At 44.4% G+C, this 15081-nt stretch overlaps 2 protein-coding genes across 5 annotated transcripts in view; both read left to right on the top strand.

The window, feature by feature from the left end:
• EPCIP (exosomal polycystin 1 interacting protein) overlaps nt 1-7376 on the top strand; it is a 42258-nt gene extending 34882 nt beyond the window's left edge. Inside the window, exon 3 of the mRNA XM_061359352.1 lies at nt 4979-7376. Coding sequence (XP_061215336.1) covers nt 4979-5570 — 592 coding nt within the window. The 3' untranslated portion in view covers nt 5571-7376. The remainder of the gene's footprint in view (nt 1-4978) is intronic.
• The window catches only part of PAXBP1 (PAX3 and PAX7 binding protein 1), a 30398-nt gene continuing 21513 nt past the window's right edge, over nt 6197-15081 (top strand). For 2 of the 4 annotated variants that reach the window (XM_061359024.1, XM_061359022.1), the window contains exons 1-3: nt 10105-10606; nt 12221-12349; nt 13921-14097. In XM_061359024.1, coding sequence (XP_061215008.1) covers nt 10141-10606; nt 12221-12349; nt 13921-14097 — 772 coding nt within the window. In that variant the 5' untranslated portion in view covers nt 10105-10140. Of the gene's footprint in view, nt 6643-10104; nt 10607-12220; nt 12350-13920; nt 14098-15081 lie in introns of those variants that run through there. The other 2 variants (XM_061359025.1, XM_061359023.1) reach the window with 2 other exon arrangements.

Raw genomic sequence — 15081 nt, 5'->3', positions numbered from 1 at the left:
TAGCTATTGAAACCTGTGAAGAAAAAAGGAGCATGGCTGGAATCATGTGCTAGAAAACTCTGGGGATAAAATATAATAAAACAGGGGTTTCAGTGTTGGAAAGAGGATACACATCTAAAAACATGCATGGCTGAAGCAATCAAACTGGAACTATTTTCTGCTGGTTCCTATGTCTAGTGTGATTTCCACATGAAAAGTCCCCCACTCAGGAAAGAAATGAACAAATGGTTTGCCAGATTTAGATCACTCAAAACTGTTCTTTCAGAAGCAGGCTATTCCTACTGGAAGCAAGCAAAATTTACACAAAATCATTGGGATTTCTGTTTGCTGCTAGGCAGGGAATGCAGCTTCTCTTCTCCCCTCCCTATCACAGAGATCTCAGCTGCAAAGCAGTGGCTGCCTTACCCCTCCCCAGGCCAACATTGCAGGCTGGAAGGACTCCCAAGGCAGCTGCTGCGATCCAGCTTCTCTCCAGTTTTTGCAGGGAAGGAACAACTCATTACTGAACAACAAATACTGAACTGGATATAAAACACACAAATCAGAAGCCAAAGCAGGAGCAGAGTGGGTGGCTCTCCTAGAGAAACGCTGTTCCTCTCTTTTACTTTGTCATGCTTGTAAAGTCATCAAAAAAACTGCCACAGAGCCTCAGTTCACTTTTTCTGTATGTTCTGCCCTATTAAAGAGCTTCCTGACTTGTTAAGAAAGGCTTCCTACTCCTTCCTCCTTCTCCATTCCTCCCTCCCATCTCTGGCCTGCACTTGTCTCTCCTCTACCCAGCCCCTTATCACCATCTTTCCCCCTCATCTCTATAGCTGCCTCCTTTGCCCACAGCTACCTCCCTATTCCCCCATCAAGGCTGCTGCTGCTGTTTCTTTCTCACCCACCTGCATCCACTGAGTCTGTGCTCTGGGGTTTAGGTCCAGGTACTCCTAGAAATGCTTTACTACAGACTTATTTAGGTGTTAGAGAGCTGGTAAGCTTTCGTGCTTAGAGCTGACCTTTATTCCCTGTTCTCCAAGTATTCAGCTAAACAGAGATGGTTATAACAAAAAGTCCTCCAATTTGGGGTGACGCAAGAGCTTCCCCTCAATGTCAACAAAGACTTTTCTAAAGGAATATACAAGGAAAACTGTTCTGAGGTGTTTTAATGCTCTAACTGGCATCTAGTCACTGAGGAAACAGTGTCAGTTGTTTGGAGGAAAAGTGCATCAACTATCAGTACTTCCCATGTAGTGGTGGTACTTTACCACTGCTCAGTGAAGCTGAGTGACTGTTTACCCAGGCATAAGGAAAAGCAGGCATAAGAAAAGACCTCTGGGGCAATACTAGTTTTACTTGCCTCTTGTTTTTTTCCCACTTCTAATTTTAATTAACCCAAGCTGGTATTACTTCTGCTGGCAGTCATCTTGCAGCCTGGCAGATTCTTTTACTCGAAAATTTAAACCAAACTTTCAGCAATAGCACAAGACTCCTATAGTTCATACCAAATTTAGGCTACAGAGACATTCTGGTTTTAATCAAAATGTACTTACAAGTCAGTTCACTGCAACTGGTTAATGAACAAGCTCAACAATTTCTGGTATCATTCAAAAAGATACAACTTGGTACCATCAAGCTAGTGCAGTTAAGTTTTATCTATGCTTTAACTCATTTCTTCCTTGCAGGCAGCTCCTTCCACCTCCAAAATTAAAGCCAACCTTTTTCCAAGACTTAACCAGTGCAGACAGCAAAGTAATTTGTTTAAGAGACACATAATGCACATTTTTCTGTAGATAATTAACAACTTAAGTAAAGGTGCATTGCAGGTGACTTTGACACTTCACAGAGAAACAACCTGCAACATATATTTCATTGCTTGCATATCACTCACCGAAGCCACCCATAAACTAAATACTAAAACCTGAGTTTATAGGAATGTTTCTGCATTGCAGGGAGCAGAAGAGGATAGCAAGTATTTCTGGAGATAACATTTCCTGGAATGCCAGTATTCAGAATTTTGTTTGGATTTTACAGATGGAACCCTAATGCTATCAGCTAAGGAATTTTCCTTGGCTGGCTGCAAGATAATGGAGAACTAAAGGTTCTCTACTCTTCAGCACTGAAAGAAAGAAAAGGAATCAGGAGTTAAAACTAATGAGGAAGCATCAAAGTATTGTATTCTAATGTTTTTATGACTATTCTTCACATGCTATGTGGAAAAAGCAGTATCACCCCTTTTGATGCAGGTGCGAGTTTGAAATGCGGAAGTGTTGGGTCTTCAATGAAAATTTCTTTCCTTTAGTTCAGACTCATATTGTTAGCATTATCTAGGAATTCTTCTTGCAAATATTACCTCCACACCAGATAAACCCAAATAATATCACTGAGTTGTGTAAGAGTGGTTATATTACAGATTTCTGATTTATCAAAACTGTTAGCCACAGTTAAGGGCTGAGAAAATAAGCACAGTGTGGAGGTTTAGTAGTAGGATTTTCATGGTGATGCATGATTAGATGCTTAGATACTGGAAGCCAAATTAATCTAGAATTAATGATACGAGAACAGCTACAGCTTGGATTTGTCTGATCTTTGAAGTTAAACATTAGCTAAGAGCTGGACTGGCATTTCTGGTATGTTCCACAACATGGATTAAATATTTAAGCATTAAAATGTCTGTATCCTTCACTTAAGAAAACAACATACCAAATTCAGGGAGTACATACAGAATTAAATCATGTTTGAGTCAGTTTGTTTACATTTACATTACATGGGTCTTGCACAAGAACAATCATAATCTGCCAGACCAAATATCCATCTGTTGAGCAGCCACCTCCATGTGCAGCTGCAAGCATGTAGGAGAGATTTTCAATAGGACAAGAACAAGTGATACGTACTGCTCTAGCTTTCTTTCCCTCCAACTATTTTGAGCACATGGTCTTCTGTATGTAGGTGTGGTGCCTGTGTACATGATAATCGCAGTGGACGTCTCACTGAGCTTAACCAGTCCTGCCTCGAGCTGGTGAAAACTTTCTGCACCCCCAACATCTTTTGCTAAGGATCTGCAAGTCAGGTGTGACCCTAGTGGTTTTATCTGAGATGTCTTGCTCTTGTTCTTGGGACAAGCAGTGAAAAACTGATCTTTCCCCATAATCTCCACGTTATTTGTGCTTTAGTAGATCACCACTACATCCTGCCTCAACCACCTCTTGTCCCACTTAAAACTCTAACTTATGTAGTCCCACCTTACTTACAGGCATGCTCTTCAATGTCTCATCACTCTTGTTGCTCTTCTCTGAACTCCAGTCCTGTGGTATCTTTCCTGAAATGGTGGGATCTGAACTGCAAACAACAGGCAAGTGTCAGCGAACAAGCGATTTATGCAGTAGTTCAACAGCACCATCTTTTTTTTCTCCCATCATTTTCCTATTACCTCTTGACAACTTGATTACTTTTTGAAGCTGTTAAGCAATGAGATGATGTTTTGCTGTAACTGCCTATCACAAGCTAAAGATCTCATTCATGGAAAGGATCCGGTGGCAATGTCTGGCCCAGAGTCTACCATTGCTTATGTGCAGATTTTTCTCGCATGTGCATGTACCTTTCCCTTTTCTTCCTTATTCCAAGGATGGCAAGGCTCTGAACATTTACAAACCATCACAGTTTATACAGATACACTCACAGGGAACTTCAAAGAAAAAAAACAGGGTAGAGGACTATACCCTCTCTAAATAAGAAATGTGGAAAGCAGGACACAAACTATTCCATCATGATGCAGTTTTGTGGGTTTTTTTTTAAATTAGTATTAGTCAAAGGACACTCTCACTTGAATTTTCATCAGGAACTGAGCTTAACACATTAAGATCTAAATCACATACCTGGTAAACTACCATGCATACAAGAGTGCTAATGACTAAGAGAACTTTAGTGTGCTCCTAAAGAGACTCTCCTTTAATTGTCTCTTAAATGACCATGAAGTTTATAGCAGAAGATTCCATTGTGTAATGATAGGAGATTGAATAACAGACAAAACCGATTTCTGTTTTTATTCTAAATACTATTATTGTCCTGTTTAGCTGGTATGTTTCTCCAAAACTGCAGGTGTATTGCCACGTTTTCTGAGGTGAGGAGATATGCATTCCGGACACAGACCAATTTTTTCGCATGCTAAGGACCAAATTCTGCCTACTGCATGCCCTTACTGCTGCCTTCACTAGTACTTGCCAACTTTGGTAGAAATTTGATGCTAAATGTCTCTTGGTGTTTCAAAACAGTTACAGTTAAATCAGACAAACTTTCCAACATGTTACAATTTATATAATTTAACCACCCTTTCTTTCTTTCCCTTTGCCCATCATATCCCACACTCAGTTTAAAGGGAAGGTTAGCACAGCCCTTACTTAGCAATTCAGGTGTAAAACAAAACACTTCTCTTTAGTCTCCCTCAGACTGCCTCATTTGGTGAAGTGGAGAACAGGATCATTTGCCACCTCTATCTGCTGTTGGGAAGCAGACAAAGGGAAAGCAGAAAGGAGAAATGAGGAAGAGGAGTCCTGCTCTTACATTCACACTGAGCAGGCTTAGGAGGTGCCTGGATAGAGAAGAGGGTGTCCAAGCTGCCCTATATGCAGATGAAACTATTTAGAGCAAAAGAAGAGTGAAGAATCCCAAACATAAGACACAATTATTTTTTCTGAACCAGTGTAGCTATGTTTCCCCTCTAATGCAGGGCAACCTGCAAAACTGCAATATGGTTCTGAACAGACCATACAGTGAGTGGGTGCGAAAAGCAAAGTAATATTAACCGTTGAGTGATCTTCAGTGTAATAAAGAAATTGTTTTTCTTCAGTAGGTAAAGCCAAGTGGTATAAATCACTGAGTAAAAGGAGACACTTGGCAACTTGGCACCAGTACTAATGAAGCCAATAGCCTTCTCTGCTCTCTCCCTTTGGCTGGCTCTCCTTTTGGCTGGCTTCCTTGGCATGCACATCACTGGCAGTTTTGTGAGAAGTCAGAAGAACCATACGCTAATTTTCACCAAGGAAAACACAATTCGCAACTGCAGCTGCTCAGTGGATATCCGTGACTGCGACTACTGCCTGGCAAACTTGATGTGCAATTGCAAAACAGTGCTGCCTTCTACCATGGAAAAAACTACCTACAAGAGCCACCTCACCATTTGGTTCACAGACACCTCTGTGCTGGAGATGCTCCTCAACTTCACAAGGGTGTGGGATTTGAAGCTGTCCTTCTGTGGCACCACTCCTCTCCCAACAGAATACTTGGCCATTTGGGGACTTCAAAAGCTGCGGGTAAAAAAGGTCAAGGGGCTGTTTCCAGAGCAGAGTGTAACCATCTACAGCAGCAGCAACAATGAAAAAGAAAACTCACTCGCAATGCACAACAAAGACAGGCAAATGCTTGCACATATTTCTTTTCTGGATACCTCTCTTTTCAATGGCTATTCTTTGCTAAAGTCGTACAGTGTGGAAAACGTCTCTAGTATCATGGAGCACTTTCCCAGCCTGCTGTACTCTGATGTTTCCTCAACCTCAGATAACAAGAGCTATGTTGTAACATTCATTTACTGAGTTATTTGACATATTCAGTAGTCAGAGGCATGTTAGACTGCTAAGAGACTGACAAGACTTCTGTCTGGTTTGGCCAGGAGGAGCTGTTAGGCGATGAACAGTTCTGAATGTGACAGCACTCTACAAGGAGGTGTTTTAAGACAGACAGACTCAGACTGATTCAGTAAAAGCCTTCTTAAAGAACAAAGAAAATGTGAAATGACTGTTTTAGGAAGCATTGGTACAAATTCTTTCTATATATTGTAAGCTAAGAATTGGTATCTACAGACAAGTTTTGTTTTAAGGTTGCGCCTCAGAAAGAAAAAGACATAACCATGTATCTCCAGTTGTAAAGGAATCTGAGCCTCCCAGAGAGTCACTGGGGTTAGATGGCAGCTCAGGAGGTCTCTAGTACAACCCCCTGCCCCAAGGAGGGTCACCTCTGGGATCAGGCTTCTCAGGGGGTTCTGCAGTCAAGTCCCAAAACCCAAGGATGGAGCCTGCACAATCTCATTAGGCAACCTGCTCCACTGCCTGCCCATCCTCTTGGGGAAACCTTTTTCCATGGATGGACCCCAGCTTCCTCTTCTTCAGGCTGATCAAGCCCAGACTGTTCTCACTGTCATATGCACCAGTCCCAGACTGACCATCTTGATGCCTCTCCATTGGACTGCTTCTGCTGATCCATATCGTTCTTGCACTGGGAGGGGCAGAACTGCCTGCAGTACTCTGTATGGTGTACACTCTAATGAGTGCTGGGACAAGGGAAATAATCCCTTCCTTCTGCCTACTGGCCATGCCCCTGTTGATACAGCCCACTGCTGGCAGGTTCAATGTGTGTGAGGTGGCTACAGGTTACTCAAACTAGGAGTGCAGAGGTGTCCTTGCCCTCTGGTACTTGGTCAGAGCTGGGAAGCCTCTACTGGGGCTGCATGACACAGCCTCTTGTGAAAGCAGGGACGGGCTATGCAGACACCCTCCAACCTCAGCACCCAGTAAAGGCATGTTTAGAGGATGACCAGGAAGCTGTGTTCTTTGCCAAGCCATGGCAAAGAAAGCATGGGAAAGCACTGGGCAGGAGGCCACCCGACAGGTGAGACGCCATGCTCACAAAGGTGTTTTTCCCAGGGAAATGGGGTGTGCTGACACCTGCAATTTCCCCAAATGCCAGGAGCTTGACTTCATCTTCTGTGATAATGGCAAGCTCTGCCAATGTTCTCCTCTACAAGAAAGCAGAAAGATCCCATCCAATGACTTGTCTGATAAGGGAGGCGAGGCTTCTGGCAGACATGTAGCAAACAATTTTTAGATGCATTGCAGGAAACATATGCTGGGACTATTGATGTACCACACAGTCTGCTCCTTGCCCATTTCTGCAGCATTTGCATTCCATGAGGTACAAATACAGGAACCATCCGTATAGTATAATACAGGCCTTGGAATACCAAGTCCTAACAGTCTGCCATTGCCAGCAAAGAATTACATGAAATTGGGATAAAATATGTACTGAGGGGAATGGCTATCAAGATTTCGAGGAACCAATGAAGTTCCTTCAACACCTTTAAAGAGGGACTTCTTTTCTAACTGCAATCAATGTCACAGCAGTTTTGCCAGGAAGCAAAACTTAATCTTCCAGAATACTTAAATACATGCACACCTTCCATTACTGTGAGTTCTCTCACTCAACTCAACCATGTGGTAACTACTGAATTAATGGAGTTTATTTGCAACTGCAAGTTAACAGATTTAAGCACATGAGTGTTTGAAGGCTGGGGACTGAACTCAGTTTAACTCAACCAGACAACTATTAAATCAGCTGTTGTAAAGGCCTTGTTTCCTTTGTCAGCACCTGAGCAACAAACACAAGCCTTCTTCCCACATCATAAATATTTCTGGTGATACCTCTCACAACTGTGTCATGGGTCACAGAACAGACATGAGCAGGAGCTGGGCTGACAGAGGTTGGTGACAGTGGGGTGGTGGTGTTCTGGGCACGTTACATGCCTGGAATGTAATACAGACACACGCAAATCATTCATATTGTCTCCCCAGGCATCCCATGATCCAAGTGCCTCCAAGAACACTAACCTTGCCTTCACAAACTGGCTAGTCACTAATCATGCACAGAATGCCGTTTTAAATACAGAGCTGGTACACACGTTTATTGATTTCTGAATATTGTCAATGCTCTCATCAAACCTAAATGATCTTCAGCGAATTCACTGAGGCTCTGCTGCCCTCTAGTAAACAATGTGCTGAATAGCACAGTACTTCCACATTGCCCTGACAGCAGAGTCTGGCTGCTGATACTGTTCAAAATTCACACCCGCACTAGTAACTGAGAATGTTGGGAAGAAACCTTGTTGGGAAGAAACCTTATGGTTAATAATTCCATAGGCTTTTAAACACTTCAAACTACAGTTACAGTTAGTTTTGCCATTGTAGTGTTGTGAGTAAAACTGACGCAGAAGACCTTTTACTCCTGTGTCCAATTACGCACTGCAGAGATTTTGCTGGAATCAGGAAAAAATCCTCCTCTCAATTACATGTGCAGCAAAAAACCACAGCACCAATGCTGCAGTGATCTTTTCAACTCCCCTGTTCTTCTCCAGCAGATACCAAGAACCTGATCCTCCCAATTCGAATTTTATATGGCTTTGCCATATAACAATGCTGCATTGGAAGCTTGATGAATTTCTTCAAGTGATGCATATAAAACGTATCTTAGACTCACAGAATTGTAGAATGGCTTGGGGTGGAAGGACCCTTAAAACTCACCCAGTTCCAACTCCCCTGCCATGGTCAGGGACACCTTCCACTAGACCAGGTTGCCTCAAGCCCCGTCTAACCTGGCCTTGAACACGGCCAGGCAGCCACATCTTCTCTGGGCTACCTGTTCCACAATTGTTGTGAATGTTACTAGCTCTGTTGGCACAGGTTTCTTTTACCTGCCTGTGAACTACGTACAGCAGTACATTAAGCATCACTCTGCAGAAACAATTATGTGATTTCGTGGATGTTTTAAATCCCAGGGTAAGATACTAACACTTAACACTGTACAGCATTTGATTATGTATTTATAGCAGTTAATATTTATATACACAAAGGTTTCATTCTCCATGTATGGAAGTTCAACCTGTATGTATTTCCCAGCCATTAACAATTACTGGATATGGAAGTCAATGGAAACTGAGGGGGAGGGGGGTTGTATCAGAAAAAAATAAAAATTGAGATAGCAGTTGTAAATTTACAGTTTTCCTTCTTACCAGTAATTCTGGTGTGACTTTGGGGAGTCAGAACAGATTGAGAACAGCACAAGTAACGTGATTAGATATTAGGAAGAAATTCCCCCCTGTGAGGGTGGTGAGGCACTGGCACAGGTTGCCCAAAGAAGCTGCGGCTGCCCCATCCCTGGCAGTGTTCAAGGCCAGGTTGGATGGGGCTTGGAGCAAGCTGGTATCGTGGAACGTGTCCCTGCCCGTGGCACGGGGTTGGAACTGGATGAGCTTTAAGGTCCCTTCCAACTCAAACGGTTCTGTAATTTCATTCCTATGGGAGATTTCGCTGCGCAGCCACAGTGAGAGGCTGCAGCACACCAGCCAACCCCCGGCATCTTCTCCTAGGCAGACCTCCAGCCGGCTGCCGGGATTGGGGGGGAGGGGGGCGCTGCAGGATAGTCTGTGCCTCATGGTATGGTGGGAAGGCTGAGAAAGAGTCCCTCCAGCTCCCAGCAGTTGTACGTGGGGAGGCTGCCTTTAAAATTCCACCATTTTCTGGCATCTTCCACCAAGCTCGTATCTTTTCTTCTAGCCAACACAGTGGCCACTGAGACCGGTTCGACCGACTTCTGATGCTGTCCCCAGCACAGGAGAATCGAACTCAAAACAGCCCCACACATGAAAGACGCTACTATTCAGCAGTAGCGACGAGCCCACATTGTTTCGCCCGTCCCGGTCAGAAGCCACGATCTCCTCAGGAAGAGCAGGGGCCGTCCCGCACAACCCGTGCAAGAGCCGAGGGCCGAGACCCGGCTGAGGCGAGCACCCCGCCCGCCGAGGATATGGCGAGGAATAGGCGCTGCACGGCTTCTCTGGATGGCCGCCGCCATCCACAGGCTGGTTGCCGACAACGTGCCCACACAAGCGGGGACGCGGAGGCCGAAGCTCGGCGTCCCCTTGCCCAGGGAACACCCTCTGCCTTAACCAGGAAACATCAGCCACGATCCCCCCCACCTCCGCCATGGCGCAACCCTTACGGAACGCCTCTGGCTGGTGCCACAAGATGGCGGCAGCAGCGGCCGCTAGGAAAGCAAGGGGAAGGAGCGGCGGGCAGCGAGGCGGGTTACTCTAGCCAGACTCTCTACGCTCTCAGCCGTGCACATTCTATCCGCCGACCTCGGTGCCTCTCTATGGTCGGGAGGCCGCTTGCCGTTGGCAGGCTGGCGGCGGCGGGCAGTGGTCGGTAGAGGGCGCTGTGGCCGCCCTTGCGGCTGCTATCATGCTCGGAGAGCCGGGCCTGGGCCTCGGCGCGGGTTGGCGGGAGCGAGCGGTGTCAGAGCGGTGTGGTGCAGGGGGGGTCGGTGTCTGGCGGGATGTTCCGCAAGGCGCGGAGAGTGAACGTGCGGAAACGGAACGAGTCGGAGGACGAGGATGAGGAGCGCGACGAGGAGCCGTCTCAGGAGCCGGCGCCGGCGGCCGGGGTGGTAGAGGAAGGGGCCGGCGAGGCCTCCATGGCGCTGGCGGCGGGCCCCGGGCTCCTGCCGCTACCCGCCGGCTGCGTGCCCCTCGCCTTGCCCGGCAGCCCCGCGGCCTTCGCCTGCGCCGCGAGCTACGGCGCGGCTCTGGGCTTGGGGCTGAGCCTGGCGGGAGGCGACAGGACAAGCCTGGGGGCCCTGCCGGCGTCCGCCTTCCTGCCCCCCCCGCCGCCGCCGCCACCGCCGCAGCAACAGCAGGGCAACGGGCTGCCGGGGCCCGGGCGTCCCAAGGAGAAGAAGCGGACGCGGGAGAACAAAGAGGTCCCTCGGGCCAGCCTGCTCAGCTTCCAGGATGAGGAGGAGGGTGAGGCTGCCCGCCTTTTGGGGGCGGAAGGGGCCCGGGCAGCCTGCACAGGCGTCCGCTCGGTGCCTGCCCCCCCCCCCCCGGGAGATCGGGCCTTTTGGTTTATGTATTTGTAAGGCAGTGGGGCTGCCCCGTGTGGGATGGGGGCGATGGGGGATGCACGAGAGGGGTAGAGCCCTGGAGGACGCGGTGCGGCGGGGCAGGGAGCGCCCCATCGGCAGTCGTCTTCGGCCCCGAGCCTACCCTGCTTCTGCGGGGCCATCGTGCTCCCAGCACCGGGGTGGTGTTCCGAGGGTTTAATTCCGGTTTAGTGGGGCAGATTGTCTCTGCTTCGGTGTTGCCGGTTCTTGCCTGTTGCACCCCGTGTGGCTTGACCTGGGTTTGTGCAGCACCCCGTACAAGGCCCAGCGCTTGTGCAGCCCTCCTCGTCCGCCGCAGAACCTGCAATGCTGTCTTTCTAGCAGCTTCGTGTCCAGTTTGTTTTCGTCTAATGTGCTGGTGTTCATAGGTTGGACTGCCAGTTGTCCTAGCAAACTTCATGTGAAGCCACCGGTGGTTTGTTGCAGTTAGTTCGTGGAGCTGCCAACGAGGTTTTGTTAGGTTAACCTTCACAAATAGTGGAAAAAGTGGCTGAGCAGTTTCTGAACCAGAGCTTTTGTAAAAGTAACATAATTGTGTTTGTACAGTGCTTTAGCTAGAAATTCTACTGGGTTCCAGCAAGTACTATACTCATGAATTGGTCTGATCACACTCAGTCTGATTATGGATAATAGCTGTTACATATTGAAAATTATCAAAAAACAGTCCTCAAACTCCAGAGTTTGTGGCATCCCAGAAGTTCGGGGTGAGTAAAATGAGGAACATATTTTTCTTACACCTTTTGTTAGCAGGAGAGTTAGTATGCATTTTGAAGTTTCTTGGAAGGAATAGTACTGTAATCATTGGGACATCGATTTTAAGACTGGTGGTTTGAAATCTTGACAGAAATACTGGAAACATGGAATTACACTGTAGACTTAAAAACACCCAAACACTTGTGAGTTTCCTACATTAAACTTTGATTTTTTTTCTTTAATTATTATTTCCCCCCCCCGGTGCTATTTACTTAAACTTACTGCATACCTTTTGGTAGGTTGTAGTGCTGCAGACGTTTGAACTGGTAGTACAACCAACACCAGCCAACCCTTCACTCACTATTTGTGTATATGTGTGGCTGTGAAAAGACCCAAAATGTTGTGGCTTCATGTTGTTTTCTTCCAAACGCGTGGTGACAGTGAAGGATCAGCCATGTTTTGGTTTTATAAAGAAGGCTACTACAGTTAGATAAAAGCAGGCCATGCATGTACCCTGTTGTGTAACTTCTGCCTTATTTTCTGTGTCTGTGCTGTGAGTGGAATGAACACACATGAAAATGACCACAAAAAAATGGGGTAGACATGAGTCCACATGAAAGGATATGGGACTGGTTTTGTTGCAACAGTACAAATATAAAGTCACCTTAAATTATGTTGTTAGTGGTATTTACTAAGTTCTAGGTGCAAAATTAACAGATTTAATAGGTAAGTATACTTCTTGGCAGGTCTAATGTAATGTTTTCCAACTTTTCTTTTAAAGAAACTGAAGAAGTTTTTAAAGTGAAGAAGTCAAGTTACAGCAAAAAGATTGTGAAACAGTTGAAGAAAGAATACAAAGAAGATCTTGAAAAATCAAAAGTTAGAACAGAGGTCAATTCTCCAACAGATGGTAACTGCAAAGCTAACAGAACCTTTTGTAATGGAAAAGATTAAGTCCCGTAGACACAAATTACTTGTTTTCAGGATGAATTGTTAGTTTTCTAGAGGAAAGCATTAAGCGTGTTCATTTAAACCTTACAAATGCTATTCTGAAGCTGGTAGAGTTCATATGGAAATGCATGTAGAAGGATGAAACTTGTCAGCTACTTACACAGTTGCCAGTAGACTGCATTACTTTCTGTATAGCTGTTCTGTTTATGTCAGATAAATTTCTCCCTATGGAATTAGGAAGGAATTAGTGTAGAAGTGTGTCTGTTGCTTATCTGCTGGGATGTGTCCTTGTAACACATCTCAAAAAGGAAGATTTTGGGGTGAGCAAGGGTGGTGTTCTTTGTTATTGAGTAAATAACAGACAATGTACAGTCCTCCAGAGCTTGGAATAGAGCCTGGGATTTAAATTTCATTGTACTTCTGTTACTGTTTTTTGGGAAGCTCATTAGTAAAGTGTAGTGATACTTTTCACAGTTTTGGTTGGTTCTTTTTGTGTAGAGTAATAACCTACAACGCTATGAGAACAAGCTGAGGGGCATATGGTCTAATGATAGCAATCGTATAGCTGAAGCATGTGAGATTTGGGCATGGTCCTATGCAGAAAATTGCCCTTTTTAAGTTAATGAAATTAGTTTTTAATAAAATCTTAAATATTTTTAAAAGGTTTTGTTTGCATTTAAGAAACCCACTGGTTCTTTTTTATTGGGATCTTTAAGTTGTCTATGTGGGGCATGAGCCAAACCAGAAGTGATTTCTGTGGCTAGTGTTCAGGTGATCTGTGAAAACTTGTATCTTAATTCTGGCTTCTGACACAAAGATCCTTCATTTTGCACGCAGCTAGTGCGTGCTTGTTTTCTGTTTGTCTCTCTTGCAGTCTCAGTAGTTGGTTTGGTTATAGTGCAAAAACCTCATGGCTGCTACTGAGTCAGTAGTCTGAATTCTCTAAGCAGATGCTAATGTCTGAAAACTCAGCTGTGTGCACCTGGATTTCTCATGCATTTTTTTACTTAATATTTATACCTGCTGCCTGTGTCTGCATGTTAGCCACCTAATGCTGGGTAATGTTGCACCAGCCCAAGAGGAAAATGAAAGGGTTCTTTTGGAATGAGTCTGTTCTTGTGGAAAGATTTGGCGTAACACAGTCAATGGTTTCTAATTACATACGTAAGAGACTGTGTGAAGGTTGCACATATAATCTTATTTACTGGGTTCTCTCACTTTTTTCAATACTTGGCAATATTGAGAATGTTTAGTGGTTGATGAGGCGTGTGCTTTGTCAAGTTTTATTTTGAGAGGATGTCAGTGACTTAGTCACAGGTAAGAAGGCATATTTTACTAGATCTAGAACAATGAAATTATCATTTAACATTTTCATTTGTTGGTTTGTGGGGTTTTTTTTAATTTGTTTGGTTTTTGTTTGTTGTTTGGTTTTTTTACTTTTGGCTTTTATACCTTAAAAAAAAGTCAAAACACTAACTTTTGAGTGATCTTTATAAAAAGAGTAAAACATGGGCTTTGTTGTCTTACCACTAGAACCACCACTAGAAAAGACAGGACAGATTAAGGATATAGGTCAAGAAGATGGGACTGCAAACAGTGAGCATGGTGAAGAAGAAATGGAAGTTGAAAGTGAGAAGGAAGAAGAAAAACCCAAAGCTGGTGGGGCTTTCTCCAGTGCTCTGTCATCACTGAATGTTCTCCGCCCAGGTTGGTTTTGTAGTATATCTAATATGTTAACAAAATCTTTAGCCAGCTTTTACAGCAGACTAATTTGTGAGATTAGGAAATACTTTCCAGCAGTATATCAAGCATCTGGGAATTCAGGAAACTGCTGTTTTCCAAACCTGTTCAACTTTACAAGCCTTATTAAGAGAAAATGTTTTACTACAGAATGTTTCATTGTAATGTCAAATGCAGGAATTTGTCTCAGTGATGACAAACTGTAAGAAAATCTAGATTGGAAGAGGTGACTTACCATGAATTTTAACTGCTGTCTAATAAAATTCTGTCTTTAATTCAAATGTATCGGTTACAGGTCTGCAAGGTGTCTCATGAGGGTCTAGGTCAGGCATTGAGGCCAAAGAAATCAGTCTGAGAAAGTATTTTTGAAACTGGTTTACAAACTGTTAGCTCACTTGGGGTAGCCTGCTCTCCACAGCCTTGGCCATGTTTCAAGAGAAAAAGGATTTTCTAGTTGACTACCAAATAATTTTTCCTTTTGGGGTAATTACAAAGTAGTGGCATATGTACGTTGTTGCATCTCTAAAGATAATGCTTGCTTGGATAGAGTATCTCATGTGCAAGTATAAAGAGAACCTGAAATTTAACTGGTTTTGCATGCTTAATCAAAGTAGTGGTAAAAAATGTTTGAAAAAATTTATTTTGGGGGACTTCTTTATATGATGTATGTAAGTTGGATTAATTTTGTGCTAGAGATTTCAAATATTTTTTTATTATGTCTGCTTTTCTTGTTTTTCCTCAACTGTACAATCTCTCATATTAGCTTTGTCCAGTTTGGTGTCCTCTTAATCTCTGAGCTGTTATCACCTGCTGAAATGGCTGATAGTTTTTGTTCATGCAAAATAAAAACAGTCAGGAGCGATATCAGGGCAGGAAGTGACCCAGTAAAGAACATAATTTTCTTCCTCCCTTTGCAATAGTCAGCTCCTGTAAAGCTGAAAACCTTTTCTT

Source organism: Neopsephotus bourkii, unplaced genomic scaffold (assembly GCF_033783945.1).
Source record: "Neopsephotus bourkii isolate Nb327-2 ecotype Australia unplaced genomic scaffold, CSIRO-AGI_Nbou_v1 NB_962, whole genome shotgun sequence".
Lineage (NCBI taxonomy): Eukaryota > Metazoa > Chordata > Aves > Psittaciformes > Psittacidae > Neopsephotus > Neopsephotus bourkii.
The sequence above is the reverse complement of the archived record's forward strand: the minus strand, read 5'-3'. Positions and strand labels throughout refer to the sequence as shown.